The sequence below is a fragment of the Puma concolor genome, chromosome B3, assembly GCF_028749965.1.
Source record: "Puma concolor isolate L17-30 chromosome B3, mPumCon1.1.hap2, whole genome shotgun sequence".
NCBI lineage: Eukaryota > Metazoa > Chordata > Mammalia > Carnivora > Felidae > Puma > Puma concolor.
In genome coordinates this window covers 72209520-72227684 of record NC_141672.1, presented here as the reverse complement: position 1 = coordinate 72227684, position 18165 = coordinate 72209520, and the positions used below count along the sequence as shown (strand labels likewise).

At 35.2% G+C, this 18165-nt stretch overlaps 1 protein-coding gene across 5 annotated transcripts in view; it reads right to left on the bottom strand.

The window, feature by feature from the left end:
• The window catches only part of NOVA1 (NOVA alternative splicing regulator 1), a 150814-nt gene extending 134495 nt beyond the window's left edge, over window positions 1–16319 (bottom strand). The window contains exons 1-2 of one of the 5 annotated variants that reach the window (XM_086710015.1): window positions 15618–16319; window positions 13731–13874 (exon numbers count right to left, since the gene is read on the bottom strand). In XM_086710015.1, coding sequence (XP_086566141.1) covers window positions 13731–13874; window positions 15618–15753 — 280 coding nt within the window. In that variant the 5' untranslated portion in view covers window positions 15754–16319. Of the gene's footprint in view, window positions 1–6579; window positions 8666–13730; window positions 13875–14906; window positions 15121–15617 lie in introns of those variants that run through there. The other 4 variants (XM_086710014.1, XM_086710016.1, XM_025919295.2 and 1 more) reach the window with 4 other exon arrangements.
• Between the last annotated feature and the right edge of the window lie 1846 nt (window positions 16320–18165).

Sequence of the window (18165 nt, the reverse complement as noted above, 5' to 3'; positions counted from 1 at the left end):
TTCTACTTATTTTTTTAAGTTTATTTTGAGAAAGAAAAAGAGACAGACAGCAAGCAGGAGAAGGGCAGAGAGAGAAGAGAGAGAGAGAATCCCAAGGGTTCTGTGCTGGAAGCAGGACTCAAACTCACAAACTTTGAGATCATGACCTGAAAAGAAATCAAGAGTTGGACACTTAACTAACTGAGCCACCCAGGCACCCCTCTACTTATTTTTAATGCAGTCTGCTGAATTATTTGACGGGCCTTAAGAAAAATTTTCAGTAAAATCAATACTTTTAAAAGAGAAAAGAAAAAAAATTATGTTCAAGAAAGGTGCAATATGATTTCAAAGTTGAGTATTTTCTTGTAAAGGGCAATAATTTATTTCAGTTTGTTTCAAATAGCTTCACTGCCAAGACTCTAGAACCTCAAAGCTTTTCCTGCCAACATATGTACATTCCCTAAAAGTAAAAATACTGTTTTCGATTCTTATTTATTTTGCTAAACTATTTTTTGCCATATAAATATATTAGCATTATTATTCCTTGACAAAAATACAACATACAGGATTGCTATTCACATCGATAATCATCTGTCAAACTATATACTATTTATAATACTTTCATTAACTTTCACAAACTTCAGAGAATAAGTTACTAACACATATCCCATGTAGATAATTTTAACAGAGAAAAGATTTTTACAAGGACTGAAAACAGGGATTTACAAAGTAAAGGGTCTGTCAGCATTCTAAGCCCACCAGCATGAAACTATATACTGAGTAGCAGCCTTCCACTGTAAAATTACTAATTTTAGTAATACAGTACATTAAACATGCCATTTGAGATATATGCCAACCTAAACTGCCACATATGGCATATCTTTCTTATTATCACAGTTTGTGTTTTCATATCCAGAGTCATTCTAGTTCTTAAACAAGATGTCAAATATACCAATTTAGCTAAAAACGTGATAAAGCTTTCAGAGGAACATACCTTTCCTTAAAAAAAACAGGTATACACTTCAGAAGAAATTTAAAATATTACTGTAAAGAAAATATGGCTGGAAGTTTCTAGTTTAGAAGATGTTTGTAAATGCAAAATAGAATATAATTTCAAAGACAGAATTCATAAAAGATGTTCCATTTAAATAAACGTTACTTTGAAACAATTCACAACCCAAAATTCTTCAAAATTTTTCTCAAAGAGAATTGTACTGCCTCTGCAAAAAATGTATGCAGTTGTCTTACCTATATTATTTATCCCTTTTAAGAACAAGTCATGATATCATACCATGATATGCGTATCAATTTGAAGGCAGAGATTTTGCTTATGCTTCCTTTTTGTATTGAATTCAACTTTGGGTTATACGACTGGTATTACTGAATTATGAATAGCACTTAAATAAAGATTACACAGTGAATATTTTCATTTCAAATCCCCATCTGGTGCTTAATGTCACTTTAGCTGTTCAATTCTTTAATGTTTCTCTACACAACTAGCCAATGATTTCACAAATCAGTATAAAACGCTAGATAGATTTTTAATCTCATTTTCTAAATGGAAACACAGTGCCCTATTTTTCAGTCTTTTTTAAATTAATCTGATTTTGATCGAGTATCGATTAACAGTGACTCCTTTAGGAAATAAATATCAATGATGGAGAATCCTGCTGAATCTCAATAATCATGTGAAACTCCAAATAAAATAATTACATAACAGAAAATCCATTTACAATGAATAAGAAGTTTCAGTTTTTATTTTCATTGACCAATGTCTCTCTCATATACCAAAACTTCAGTGTTGGAACGACATCAAATTCACACATTAAAAAAAATGTATATGCTGTGTAAATCACGAATTTTCATCAAATTAAAAAATGAATAGATCTGTTCATCACATATCAAGAGAGCTAAAATGGCCTACATATTCATGTAATTTAAGAAATGAGAAAAATTGTATCAGATATATGATTCAAAAACAAACTAGTAAAAGAAACCAAGTCGCTAATTTTAAATGTGTCTGCACAGACAACAAGGTATGTAAAAGTGAATAAATGTCAAAAACATACTTCTCTCCACACTATTCCTGAGTACAGCAAAACATTCTTCACTGGATTTTGTCCTTCACTAGGTTCCCACGCTTTTCTTTTACACTTGGCACATAACTGCTTAATAAAACACAACTATCGTATTTCTTAACATCTTTTTCCGTATTTCTAGTTGCCTCACCTTTCCCTTAGTCTTTTCCTTTGTAAACAAAGTAGTCTTCCCTTTAATTCTACTTACATTGCTAAGCAGAAAGTCACATTCCTCAGTCTACTACTCAGCTCTACTTTTAGATAATTAAGGCAGTCCTCCTCCAAAGTACAACTATTAACTTTTATACAAATACGTGCATAAAATTTAATTGCAGTACCATTGTGGGTCATTTTATAGACACAACAGAGGTATTTTTTTCTTTAAAATAATTCTTGCTAATAATAGCAGTTTTCAAACAAGTTCTTATCTTTTTCACATGTAATACATTCTCTCTTGTCTCTAAAAATATCTATAGTATCTCCCTATCCCCACTTTCCCCCCAGCAACATCCACTTTTTACCTAGTAATACCAAACTACTTTTGGATCCCTGAATAGGACAGGAATTTTCATATCTACCTAAATATACACTGTGTCTCTGCTTCAAATGACCTTCCACTCTTGCCCAACAAGCAAATTAAAATTCAACCCTCAAAACCCCCCTCCTCTTTGAAGTTTTCTTTGAAGTCCACCTTCTCCCTGCAAGATCTGGTCGCGGACAGAGGTAGTTTCAACTTGTAGACACAATTCTACCATTATACATTCATTAAAATTTATTATAACCAGGTATTTATCTTTCTTGTGTCTTACTGCTCTCTTTCTTGAGAATAAGATCTTCAGAGCATTGTATACCTAGTTGTAACCCCAAGAGGTAGTAGCAAAGTACAATCCCATGGTAGTAGCAAAGGAAGCACCAGGTAAAGAAACACTACAATAGAATTATGTTAGCGCACTATTCTGCACGAGCTTTTAAAAAAATAAAGAGAATTTATAAAAATGTAGAGGACTAAGCATAAGACTAGATTTACCTACTAAATCTTAGATGTTTCTTGGTTCATTGTAGCAAAACTCAATGTACTAATACAATAAAAACATTAGTATTTCATGGATTTCTCTAAATTTTAACTGTTTAAAAAGTAAAAGACTAAAGAAGCCCAAATTTGATAACTTTCCTATAATTTTATTTTCAAATAAAGTAACACATACTAACACCTTGATATTCTAGTCAAACTCTAAGCAAATAAATTCTGCTCTACTATGTAACCGGTATACTTTTTTCTTTCACAAATGAGAAAATTAAATAGTCTAGCTTCTAAAAGTCATAATGTATTTATACATGTTAACTTCTCCTCTACAGGTGAAGATATTAAAATACAATTAAAATAATCATATTTTTAATAATGTAACTTTAATTTAGTGGTTAATAAACTTTGATTTTCAGGATATCTCAAGAAAAGTCATCAACAGGATGTTCCTTAGCAAACAAGTAGACATGTGGCAGCAAAAAAACCATAATGTGACGTAACTCTAAAATCTTGTAATATAGGTATTTCAAATCACTTTTATTAATAAATGTTAATTAAGCTCATGTTGGTTAAGTCAGAATATTTTTATTAATTATCTACATTTTGGAAATGGCTTTTAAGTACTCCATAATACTGGCTTTACAGTTTCCTTCACAAAGGACAACATGCTAAATACAAAGCAAAACTCCCTTCTCTCACTCTACTCTTCTTTTTTAATACATGGCCCATACTTGTGTTAACACTTCTATGGCCATTTGTTTGTTTAAATTTTTGAACTCATTTGTTCACTTATCTGAAATACGGGTTTTACATATACACACCACCCCCCATTCAAGGTAAATTGTATATATAATGAAAATTTAAAGATAAACTGCCCACTATCCATTGTACTCACACTTCACAGAAGAAGCCTCAAATCAGTCATTTATTCATTCATACATACATTCTTTTAAATTTGAACTGCCACCTATGTTTACAGCACTGAGCTGTAAACTGAACATACATCAACAGGCATGAAGGACAACATTAATTCCTTCATACCAATGAAGCTTAATTCAATTATTTAAATGACATAAGTAAAGGCTATCACAAAAGATTTTTCATTTTGGTTTAAAGCTGTGAAGAAAAAAAATTCTTCAAAAATCACACTGAGTACTTTTATATTTATGTTAGAAAGTAGTCCATAAGCTTACAACGCAAACATCATCAGAACTCAGAGAAGCAAACCAATGTAATGAAAAAGACAAAAAAGAGAAAATAGTAATGTTTTAAAATTAAAAATTAGTGTATAATACATCTTCACCTTTACTTAAAATGCCTTACAACTAGCCTGTTGCTTATTTTTTAACCATTATATTTTTTTCTTTTTAAACCAACTGTTATGAATACCCAGCCAAATATATAATACTTAAGAAAATTTTTATGAAAGACATAAAAATATAGAAAATACGTATATCCTTGAAAACAGATTTTGAATTAGAAAGTCTACACATTTTTTTAAAATCAAGGTCAATACTCTGTTAAACCAAAAACAAAAAATTTAGCTAAGGAACACTGGAAGCAAGCAAAAGAAAGAAGGGAAAGCAGGGTTGCCTAGGTGGCTCAGTTGGTTAAGCGTCCTACCTCTTGATTTTGGCTCAGGTCATGATCTCATGGTTTATGTGATCGTGCCCTGTGTCGGGCTCTGCTCTGACAGCATAGAGCCTGCTTGGGATTCTCTGTCCCTCTTTCTCTCTCTGTCTCTCTGTCTCTCTCTCTCTCTGCCCCACCCTCCGCTCCCACTTTCTCTTAAGATAAACATTAAAAAAAAGAAAGAAAAAGAAGGCAAACATTGCAAATGAAGAAAAGTAACAAAGTGTGGAAATCAAATCACCCTGGAAATATTGACATCTTCAAACTACAATTACGGAAAAAGAGACCAGGCTATATTCCAAGTAATATAACCTATCATAACTTTTTTTTTTTTTTTAATGTGTGGTAGTGATAAAGAGAACCTGTATTTGACCCTTCAGTATAGCAAATCAACAACAAAAACTGTTCTAAAATAACTAACATGCTTTCAACTTATTTAAAATAAGGGGGGGGGAGGCACATTCATTTTAAAAGGAGAGAGAAAAATTAAAGAATTATTTCCTCAGAGAGTCATATCCAAAAAGGAAGGGAAAAAAGAGTGGAGCAAAACAGGAAGAGAAAGAAGTACCTACTAAAATTTGTACCACAAATTCAGAAAACATACTTAAAAGCTAAAGGATGATTATTGACATGCACCACTTATTATCTTGGTATCCTGGTTTGCTCAATGGTTAAATAGAGATTCTGGAAGAGATGAGATCTAAGATCCATTCCTTTCATCTGGTTCCACAATTCCATGATTTTTTCAGTCTCTTAAAATGGAAAGCCTCTCTGCTATTTCTAAGGGTCCTCAGTAAGTCTTTTGACAGAGATGCCATATAACAGAAAAAAATTTAACACAAAACTTAAGAAGACAAGAACAATTAAAGCGCAACTTTTTAGGAAAAAGTAAACCATATCCATAACCCTTTAACAAAGAAAAAATGCTTTGTAATAACTCTAAGTCGTGATGACCAAGGAGCTGCCTACACCTGGGCTCATAGGAAGCATCTGATAAATACACATAATAAACAAGAGAAAAGCTTCTAGACAGATTTCACACCAGGTTTTATTAAAAAGTACTTCCGTGACTTAAAAAAAACATAAATTAATCTTAGAAAAATTAAAATGCAGTTATACAAAGAATAATTAAGACTAAAAATGTGAATGATAAGCTCAATAGCCTCCAATACTAACTCCTTTAGAAACAAGTTATTTCACGAATGAATGTAATCAGATGGAAAAGTTACAGTTCTTCTAAAATATTTAGTAACATAAAACAAAAATACATACCACATTCCTTTACTATATTCAGTGTTAATGAAATGCTCTGCCAATTCCTTCCTTTCTGCCCTTCCAATTCTTCCCCCCCCAATTACTAGATCTTATAAAAAGTCACTGAATCTAATTCCTAGAGAAGCAGATTATTAACAATATAAATGAAAACTTTCTTCTTTAAGATAAAAATGATTTAAAAATTGAATCAACTGAGAGTCAGCATATATTATATCCTAAAGGGAATGCAGGATTTGAAGTCTTATTTAATTAATAAGTACATTATGTGAAAATTTATCCTGCAAAACAATTACAGAGCCTTCAGTGTAAAACTGTTCTCAAAAACCTTTGAAAGAGAAAAGTTATTTCTCAAAACTTCAAAAAGTATGTTTAGTTTCATGAGGAAAGTAAAAAACACTACAGTCTAAAATTTAAAAATTACTGAGTTCAGAATAAAATTAATTGCAAATTACAAACATACTGAACATCAGTAGAACATAGAACAGGTCTTGAAATAAAAAATATATATATTAATTTTAAATATCAATTATTAAATAAAATTAGTTTAGGAATGGTAAAAAATGGTTTATTTTCTATGCCAAATAATCTTACCTGAATCATTTTGCTGTTAAAAAACTCAAGATACTGATTTCATTTTTCATCTGGTCCTGTCAACGATGCTATGACAGGCCCTGCAGGAAGCAGCAAAAGATCAATGATGGAATGTAGATATTATATGTTTTCATGACCAAGTTTTGTTATGGGAAAGGATATCCATATAGTAGTTTGAAACTCAGGGAATACGGAAAATATCTCAAAAGCTCATCAGTGTATATAATATTCTTTCATTTTTACTTTGTAGTCTTAAATGTTTATTTTTATTCAGTTTTCTTTATCAAAAATTTAAAGGGCCACCTGGGTGGCTCAGTCAGTTAAGCATCCGACTTCGGCTCAGGTCATGATCTCAGGGTTTGTGAGTTCGAGCACCACATCAAGCTCCACGCTGGCAGTGCAGAGCCTGCTTGGGATTCTCTCTCTCTTCCTGTCTCTCTGCCTGTTCCCTGTGTGCACTCTTTCTCCCTCTCAAAAACAAATAAATTAAAAAAAAAAAAAAAAAAAACTTGAGTCGGTCAGTATAAAATTATACACATACATAAATATCCATAAAAACCAAATTCTAAAAAAAATTAAAAATGATGGTGCAGTATATATGTGGAATTTTAAAGAATCATTTCTATATTGATAAGAATTGGAAAGAAAACAAAGATCCAAGGTCTCAAAAATGGAAAGTCTTGACTGAAAAATAACATACGCTTAAAAGTACGGGAATGATTATATTAGCTTCTAGTGATGATTATTTTAATCTTATTTCCCATGATTACTATAACTACCAATAAACTACTACTATACATAATTCAATTAAAATAAACTTTAAAAAATTTCTTATAAGCAGTAACTTCAGAATCCAATAGTTACTGGCAATACTGGTAAAAATTCCTTCAATAAAAGCATATAAGTTACAAAAAACTCTGTGCAAACTCCAAAACTTAATTCCTCTTTGGTAATTGACAGGTTATATTCAACGAAGACCAAAAAATTCAAATCAGTAAAAATGAGAGAAAAATCAAAACTATAAAACTCCTTCACAAGATTCCAAATATATTTTTTAATTCAGAATTATTTTAAAGTAATATAGCACTTGCCGTATTTAACTTAAAGGCGTTTTTACCTTGCAAGTTATTTTCCATTCAAGGGCCAATTAATAAACAGCACTGTGATTAGACACCTACAATAAGTGGGAACACTATTAGAAAACGTAAGAAACTTCTATATATGTCATGGAAGCATATTGTAAGCCAGTATTTCAAACAGATTAAGAAATTTCAAACAATAGAAATAAATGACAGATTAATTTTTTTTGAGTTTTTATGCTATACCTGTCTTGTTTGTTGAAACACTTCAAAGCACTCAGCAAAGCTTGCTTGCCAAAGCCTCTAACACGCTAAAATGATATAACTTAATTTTACATGGGTTATGTTTGAAAATAAACAAATGTTAAGCTACGATAATGATAATTAAAAAATTACAATGTACTTCCACTTGTTTTCTGCTCGTTCATGATTTGAAAACGTACTTGTGGAATATGTAAAGTTAAATACTTCTGACTTAAGATTATTTTCTTTCTATTTCTATACAACATCTTTTTACATGTGTGGATTCTATCAGATTCATAGAAATCATTTTAGTTTCAAATATTTCCATATAAAAAAAATGGAAAAGCCTATGCCATATCTTTTTAAGAACGAGACGAAGAAAATGGAAATTTCACCAACTCAAACACCAGGAAGTATCTGAAAAATACTGCTTCGTTTCTTGCATGTTGTGTTTTATACCATGACACTTCAGTCTCTGAGGGTCAGGTTAATTAAGCCCCATAGCAGCTGCAGTGCAATGTGAGACACGCGCTGCTGCGGTTCCCACCAGTCCAGTCCAATTACCTGTAGTATTCCAGCACTGGACAAGTGACAACCAACCTCTTCTCTCTAGTCACTTGCTCCCACTGGTCTACTGATAAATGTTAGAACAAACTAACCTCTTTTTGGAAAAGACTGCAAGCTGAATGCACCTGCTGCAGGCTGCAATGATGAGTCCCAGAGAGATGTTTGTCAGTCAGATCTCTGCAGATGTTGTTTAACTTTATGCTAGAGCTGTATCCAAAGATGGAAATGAGATGGCAATCAAGCACAAATCTCCCACCCTTGTCCCCCCAATTTTATTTTGAAAAGCTGCACTTGCTCATAAAAGTGCTTTAAAACAACTCCGCTAAACTGAAAACAACTAAGACTAAACTCTATGGTAAAAAACAGTTTTATTAGGTACTGAATTTTAGGTAACAAGTGGCATAATTATGTTCAATAAATGTTATCTGTGTTATTTAGAAGCTTAAAAATTAATTTGCTTAAGCCAGAGCAAAACAAAACAAAATAGCTATAAAATAGACAAGTTTTTGATGGGTGTTTATTGCTCAGATTTTTAGTGATACCACATACTCCTTAGAGTTCCCAAGACACAGATTGTTTTTCCTCTTATATATTATACAAAACACCTTCCATACATAAATATTGAACTATTTCACTGGTTATATTCACTATGTTTAAACTCTTCTTGAAAGCTTTGGGGGGTGATATTTGCAAGGCAATATTGTTAGACATATTGAATTTCCTTACAACGTCACAAATTTAAATGAGCTATTTTTCCAAAATCCAGAAGGCTTCATATAGCTAATATCAAAGTGACATTATACAATATAATTCATGAAAACGTCAATACTTTAAATGATGTTCCACAACTTACTAAATCAATGATAGAAGATATAACATCAGAATGAAAAAAAAATCAAATAAATAGAATACCTAAGACTTTTAGTGCTAATTCAATTTTTCTAAAAATCTTATGCTATAAAACATTTGTTTACAGGAGTTAAGTATCAAAACTATATCTTCAGACTCTACAATTTTAACATAGATTGTGCTATGCCAGTAACACTCCTTCATATGTTGAGATTTCCTGTTTCTTAAAATGAGAAAATATTAAAAATACAGCAAATTTCAGAGAGATACTAATGTCTAACTGAAAGATTATGGTTCCTCCTTCAACTAAGGGTATAGAGAGACAAAATATAACAACAGGTAATATGATAAATATAAATATTACAAATTGAAGATTTAAAGAAAAGCACATTACATGCCAGCAACTCTTTGATCATACTAAAATCAAAGGGATAGCACAGTGTAATCATAACCATCATATTAAACTCAACAATACTAGAAATTACACTACTTTTATTTTTCCTTGTTACAATTTTATGTATCTACTAATTTTTCCTTAAAATACATACCAATAAATTTCTAAAATGCTTTGCATCTAAGATTAAAGAAAAGTGTTTGGACTGCAACTTTTAAAAGCTGGACAAAAGTATTCCCATTGTACTACCAACACCATAATTCTCTTCTTTCAATAATGTAAACAAAAGAAGTGATCTATTCTAAAACTTTACTAACTCATCTCATTTCCAAAAAAATGATCATTCTTATGTTATACAGTCTCGATCCTAAAGGTTAAATTGGCCACTGAATTTTCCCCATGTCAAAATTAAGGCAGTGTTGAGTACTTCCTTCACTAAAAGAAAAATGCACTTACATTCTTTTTCAAGACTTTTAAAAATTTAACACATAACTGGCTTGTGATTAACAAAAAAAAATCACCCAAGTTGTGCAATGCTAAGATTACGATACAATAAATCTAGGGATATAAGTTCAAATTTTAACTTAAGGACCATAAAAGGAAATACTTTACATCAAATGTGATCCAGTTTTATAGCCATAAATACGAAGAAAGTGTAAGATACACACTAATATATGCTGCGATTACAGTGAAGTATTTCTGTTTGGTGGATATAATGAAGATCTCTAGTGTCATACAATGGAATAACAATAGGTGCATTATGAAATGTTCTAAAATTTAAGGCACACATGAAAAAATATATTTTATAAATCCTTTACTATTCCCAACCAATAATGTATTCCATAAGTTTTTTGGATTATCTACCTGAACCATGCATTATTTTAACATATAAAATCAATCTATTTATTAACAAAACTAAACACATCTTCAGATGCCAAATAAAAGAATAAAAGAACACTATCGCCATTCTGAAAATGCATACAGTAATATATTCCCCAAAAATGAGAAAGCTGCTTTTTACTACAAGGCAACAACTTTAGTTAACCTAATTATAGAAAAGATATGTAAATAAATAGGCTGCTTTAATCAAGTAAGAAAAAAGATATATTCATAAACCACAGATAATAACTAGTATCCTGTAAGATTTAGATTTCTAAAAAGATGAATTACACAGCAAAAGTATATCTATTCATACATCTTTTTTGATTACAGTAATTTAAAAAATTCATTTCACAATCCTCAATCTCCCCAAATTATTTTATTTACTATGCCATGCTGAAATACACAACATAATATACAGTTCTACAAATTCTAAATCACACCAATTAATGCGCAAAAAATGTTTTGATTTCAACCATAAATATTAAAAATTACTCAGAAAGGCGAGGTTGTTTAAGATATTTTAAAGATACAAGCTGAGCAAAACACAAAAAACAAAAAACTTCACAAATATGATAAATATGAGTATATTATATTGGCTACAGTAAAAACAATGGACATACATTTGAGTTGAAATTTGTTAAAATATCCCCAAAGTGTGTCTGTATACTGGCTTATACATCCTAAAGAAAGTCTGTGTTAAATACATCAGTATTTTAACTAAACCTTCCGAACACAATTACATTGTTTGAAACTTAGGTAATTTGAGAAAATCCATTAGGTTATACAACTAAAGTATACTTTTCCCCAAATACACTGTCTTACCAAACAAGAAATAGAAAGATTCTTGATGAAATAAACATCAGGCATGTTCACTCTAATAGAGGAGTCATAAATACATATATGAAACACAAAAATGGGCTTCCAAATTACTGCATAATCCTGTAAGAACTCGGCGATAAGAAATCACAGTTTTATAATTTGGTTCATCTGAGATGAGCAGGTAAGTATCCCTTAAATATATCTGAGTACGAGAAGTTGAAAGTAGCTCAGAGGCTGTTATGTTGAAGAATACCAGGACCTTAGATAATTCCACAGGCTTGTGGTCAAGTGTGAACAGAAAGACTATTAAAATTGAAGTCTGTCAGAAGAAGAGAGATGTATCTGTCTGAATAGGGAATAATCCAGTAATACCATATTTAAATTAAAGTGTTCAGAATTAATACAACTTCTTATTAATTACAAGGCTTTACTTTATCCTTAAAATTAATTCCATAGCGTGTGCTTGGTTTCCACCTGTTAGAGGCAGAGTATAAGCCTTCTTTTATCCAGACATTTCAAATCACATTTGATCAGGTTACGTCACTACACACACAAAATTTTGTTCAACGCATTCCAGTTTTCCATTTTTTCCAACGGATATTCTTGTTCTATATGAATAACGTGCTTCAGAACTATAAATAAAATAAGCAATTTCAATGTAATAAGAAAAAAATGTATAACTAAGTGGACTAAAAACAAAAGATCTAATTCTCGGTGCACCCTTTCAAACCCACTGAAAATAAACTATATTCAAATGAAAAGGCATTTAATTTACTATTTGGAATATCCTTGATAAACACCAATTTTCTGTAACATCCCTGCACATCTGATACCACCTCATGTATAATGCAAAAAAGCTATTTCATTTTCATCTATTGACAGTGAATTTAATTTACCATTGCAGCTCTTTTCCTAGAACTATCACGTTATTAATTCTGCAATCAAGCTCTTTTGAATGCTTTTATTTGTACTAAGGTTTTCACAATTCCACACTGATTTTTTTCATCATAATATACCTTTCAAACATATGAATGTGAATATGTTAGTAAACTTTCTTAATGCATAAGGAAAGTTTCAGAGACAAGGAAAGCCATCTACAAAACTACACTCACAGGAACAAACTTTCGAAGGACAGCATATCTAAGACATTACATTTTAGCTTAATGTTTGTAGTGTTTACCAAATATACTACATTTAGTTTATACATCTAAGTGATATTTTCAACCATTCTAAAACCTTCTTATCTAGCATAATGGTCCATTTTCTCCCACCAATCAATTGGCTATGAAAAAGAAATCCTCTACTAAAGAATTCTACTGAAATTAGATCATTGAAAGCAAATGAGCTTTGTTTTTCTATGGGGGCGGGGAGGGAAGAAGCAGTATCAGTCCCCTCAGCACTGAATAAATACTTTTTTATGGCCATGAAGACAAAATAACCAAAAAAAATGGCAGAAGCTACACCTGAGTAAAAGCAAATCAGTTAATGTTTTATCTAAGAGATATACTATTCAATTATGCAGATTATCCAATTATATTTAAAATCCATATAATGAGTAGCAAAATGATAAAAAGAAAAAGATAAAACACAGAGAACTGTATAACACTTGAAATAAAAAACACACACTGAAAAGTACAAAAAAAATTATGCCACCTAGGAAACTTGCCATTTTCCAGTAGGTTATAGTACCACACAACTGTTACCAGATTTTAATCCAATACAGCTCTTCATAACACAAATTTTGAAGTATTACTTTACTTCTTACATAATAATATATTTCCTTGTCACAATTACACTAAAAACGCAGTATTTTAAAAATCTGAAGAGGCAGCACTTGTCCTCTTTACTTCACTCCAGGGCCAACAAACAAAGCAGTGAAGCAGAAAGAGGTACATAATGGATTTAGAAGTAAATGGTCCATTCTTTAAGAAGCCTTCCTACCCCCTCTTCTGAATTCACTCTAGACTAATTGTCATTACAATGATGTCTGAAAACTTCAAAAGAACCCTATTTCCTGATGCCAGCTGTCCATGTTTCTATCTTTAAATTTTAGAGTTTTTTCCTAATTAGAAAGAAGTATTTAGACATACCCAAAAGATGTTATCTCGTAATTGTTCTAAATCACAGACACAGTATATCGATTATAGAAACAAAACATAATCAAGAGTGGAAATATTCTTTAAAATTTTCCACAAATACAATATATAAATAAAGTCTATACTATTAAGAATTTCCTTCAATACAACATACAACACACGTAGATCTTCTCTTTATTTCCTTGGGGATTTATCAAACAATCTCTTCACCATTGCACCTACCTGGGTAAAAATCTTTGGACTTAGACAGCTTGATGGTGGCTCCAGTTTCTTTTTGCAACTGAACAATTGTCTGTCCTCCCTTCCCAATTATAGATCCAGCAGCATAACTAGGTATGAGAACCTTTAGAAAATACTGGCCGTCTTCTGAAAAATGCAAAGAAATATATTTGGTTAACATGATAATTTTAAACTCTCTATCCCCTCTCCACCCTCAAGAGGGAAAAACAGCAATTAAAACATTGGGCATATAGCTGCAGGAAATATGGGGTTAATTTTTTTTTTTTTTAAAGAACAAAAGTAAGCCAATTACACTGAAAAATAAATAGGTACAAACTGTTTCTCATTTTGTAGGATTTATACTTTTAAACTTGGAATTAAAATCTAAACATGTTTTATTATTTTGCAGCACTGTAGAAACTGATGACTAAATTCCAGTTGTTATTCCAAACATGGAAGTCTTCCAATTCTATCTGTGGTTACTATGGTAAAATGAAATGAACTGACCCTTTAACAAAACTTCAGAGATTTATATGATGACAAACCTTCACTTACCATATTGCAATACAAATAAGTAAAAGGACTGTAAATAGTGATGAGCTATATTGGTTTGACATTAGCAAACACCTAAGGACTACAATCAGCCATTGCCTATATCTTACTTAAAGTATGCAAAACAAACATTTCTCCTACCAAATAATCCACCCAAACTGTAGGGTGTATTCCAAGTCTGCAATAACTGCCAGGAAATAACTCAAAGTGATGTGAACTGGCAAATCTAACTAATCCTGGTGTATTTCTTTAGCACTTCTTAGTCTACCATGATCTCGTTTAAGCTCATTAATTAAAGGACCTTAAGAAGAATTCTGCCAATACTAAAAAGCTTAGGAGTCATTTATATCAAATACACTTAAAAGTGACCAAACAGATTATGTTACTTCTACAAAATAGCCACAGCTTTAAAAACAGAGGAAGTGGATGAACCAAGAAAGAGTGAAATGAAATGTAGAAAATATAAAGCCAACTCCATAAACTTTAATTTCTGACAAACTGATCAAGTCTTAAATCGGAAACACCCCAGTAAATCCAGCTTATGTGAATAAACGTTCTAAATTTTGCGGGTGTGCCATTCGCAAGACCCCCATCCGTCTCTAATGTACATGCTGTAGATAAATTCACCTCTGCCTCGATGCATTGGGTGCATTGTTAAGATGACTCCAGTGCAAATGAAGAAGCGATACCGGTCCCGTTATAACTCATCTTCCCAGGAAGCGCAGGATGTTAAACTAACAAGTCACAGTACCAGACACCCCCACCCTCGTATGCACACCTCTGAAGACAAATCAATGAGATATTTGCAACGACAGTGTAAGTGCGGTAAGAGCATGCACTCATCAAGATTTTGCATACTACTTGTGGCCCAAAGCAAGGGGATGGAGAGGGAAAAACTCTCCGATGCCCCAATCATTTGCTATCCGCTACCCAAGTGCCATTTATTTATTTATTTTATCAGACTGTTAAATGCAGCGCGCATCTTCGAGCGGCCATCACCTCACTCGGGGGTCATCCTCCTCCTCTTTAACGGACCCCCTTGCCCAGGTCTAGGATATTTAAATGGTCAGTCTTTAGACCGATTAAATGGAAAGATAGGTCTATTCCGAAAAACCGGTCGCCATTTTGATGAATGATAAACAGAGAAATGGAAATGTGTCCGGGACAGCGAGGTGCGGGGCAGGTGCAGGGGAGGGGGCGCGGGGCAGGGGCGCGGGAGCCGCCGGGTTCGGGCTGGAGGTGTCCGGGCCGCGGGAGGGAGGGAGGCCGGCAGGAGGGAGGGAGGCAGGGGCGGGCGGCGGGGGATGGGGCCAGCGGGGAGGTGGAAGCGATACCCACCGCCCGTATTGGTCCTCTTGGTGCTGCCGGCTTCAGGGGGGGCTTCCAGCGGCCTTTTCCGCGAGTCCGGCGGGTCCAGGTCTATGGGAACCCCAGTGTGGGTCCCGTTCTGCTGGATGGGAGCTGCCGCCATCATGTTTGCAGTTCCTGCCGCTGCTACGGGGAGAAGGTTCTCCCTTTTGTTTTGGCTTTTTTTCTTTTTTTTTGCGTTTGGGGTTTCTTAAGGTTTTTTTTTTTTTTTTTTTTAATCGGATCAATAGAAATCTCTTTAGGAAAAAAAAGCAATGTTGCTGGTTTGTTCTCACTGGGGAGGGGGCAGGGCTGAGGAGCAGCTGCAGTGCAGTGTCAGAAAGGAGACAGGGGAATGGAGGGGGTGTGAGAGACGGAGGGTGAAAGAAGGAGAAGAAAGGAGAGAGGGGGAGAGAGTGAAGGGAGAGGGGCGAGTGAATGAGCGGGAGGAGGGGAGCGGGGAGGACGGGCAGAGGGAGTGGGAGAGCGCGAGGGCTGGCGGGGCGCGGGGAGAAGCCGAGGAGGAGGGGAGAGTGAGGGAAAGAGTGAATGAGCAGGAGGAGGGGAAGGAGGTGGATGCGGAGAGGAGCGAGCGGCGGAGGAGGGCAGGAGCCGGGAAGGAGCGCGGCGGTCCCCGCGCCGCGCTAGCGCTGCGCTCGCTCCCGCTGCTGGTGCTGCCGCCGCCGCCGCTGCCGGAGCGGTTCTGCCGTTGCCTGGGCTGCTCGGCGATGCTGCTGCTGCCGCCCGGTCTCGCTCATTATTTCTCCCGCTTGTAGGGGGGGCTGGCGGGGAGGGAGGGGGATGGCTGCGAGGGGAGGGTAGAGAGGGGTTGAGTTCGTAGACTCCCACACACTTCGCGCTCCGGTCCCTGCCTCTCAGCAGCGCCGCCGCCGCTGCCGCCTCCCAGCGCTGATGCCTCAGCCTGCGGGGGCGGAGGGGGCCCCGCCGGAGGCGGGGGCTGGGGGGGGGGGGGGGGGAGGCTGTGTGTATGCGCGTGCGTGTGTGCGCGCGGGCTAAGCGCGTGCGCGGGGGCGCGCGCAGGCGGCGGGGGAGGGGACGGGGGCTGGGGCGCTCCTGTGGGAAGGGAGGGGTGAAAGGTCGCCGGTCCCCGGCAACACGGCTCAGGCAAACGTAAGCGGCTTGTCGCAGAAACCAAGGGGTCCAAGAAACCCGCTAGGCTAGAAGGCGGGAAGCAGAGATTACTGACAGCCGTGCCAGCCAATAAAATGGGAATGTGAGAAAGGCTCTTCAGGCCCCTTCCCAATCAGGAAACTTGGGTATGAGAGGGAATGAAGGGGCGGGGTGGGATCTCGGTCAAGCCGGTGCTGGAGTGGCGACAATTTTGGCTAGTCTGAGAAGGGCATTCGAGTGACCGTTGACAACGGGTGAGACAGCGTCAAGGCTGAAGAAAGAACCTTAACTATATGCTTCCAGGACTTCTAGCTAGGTACATTAGTTTTTATTTTTAAGAGTTAGGTAAGAGCCATCATCTTAACTCATCGGCGGTTTTCTACGGGGCGATTTCATAAAAAGAGTATTTATTGGTAGCACTGTGTAACATCGTTAGGGAACTTCTAGTGTCGCTCGCTGCCTTTAATCCTTTCGGGAGCAAGCCAGGATATAAATAAAGCTAGGTATGGGTCTTCCCCCTCAGAGGCGCTGGTACGCAGACTAAAGACAGGCAACAGCTGAGTGTACACAAAACTAATTATTGAACTAAGTATGAATATAGGAATGAAACTCATTGCAATGTGCACAGCTTATGATTATACAGATCTTGGATATATAAGGAGTCTGAACATCAAGTGTACAAGGCTACAGAAAAAAAATATCGTAGCTGCAATAGATTGAAAGTCTGAAAAGACTCAGTATACAGATGAGTAAACTGATTCAGTGAAGTATTTTGCTCAAGGTCATCTATCAAGTTAGTTGTTTAATTAATCAGCGCGCTAGGAATTAGGGATAATGGAAACACATGGGCTCTGGAGCCCGAAATCTTGGTTTCACCTCCTTGCAGGCATGTTCTAAAAGTGTCTTGGGCAGATCCTTTAACATGTTGGCTGGTTATTAAGTGCTTTCCATGTGCCAAGGAATCATTTTACATGCGATGCTCTTTACATGCAGTGTATCATATAGTTATTACTGTACCTATTTTACGAGGCAGTTTAGGTTTAGAGACATGAATAATCCAAAGCCGCACAGGTATAAGCATTGTTGCAATAATTCAAACTCAGGTCTTCCTGATTTCAAAGTCTATCCTCTTGGAATATTGCAGGACACTAAAGCTTCAGTTCCTTCCACTGAAAGCAGGGGCTGTAACTCTGCTTCCCATAGGTCTTATGAGTCAAATGAGATAATGTATTGAAAGATGTGAAAAGGTATGAACATATTCACTACATTTCTAGAACAAAGATGCTCCTTCCTTGTACTTTTCACTACAGCACTTCAACCTGAAAGATGCCTTTAGTAAAAGCTAGCATAATAAAGAACTTCACTGTAATTTATGATATTCTAACCAAGAATACCTGCATGTCTGAGG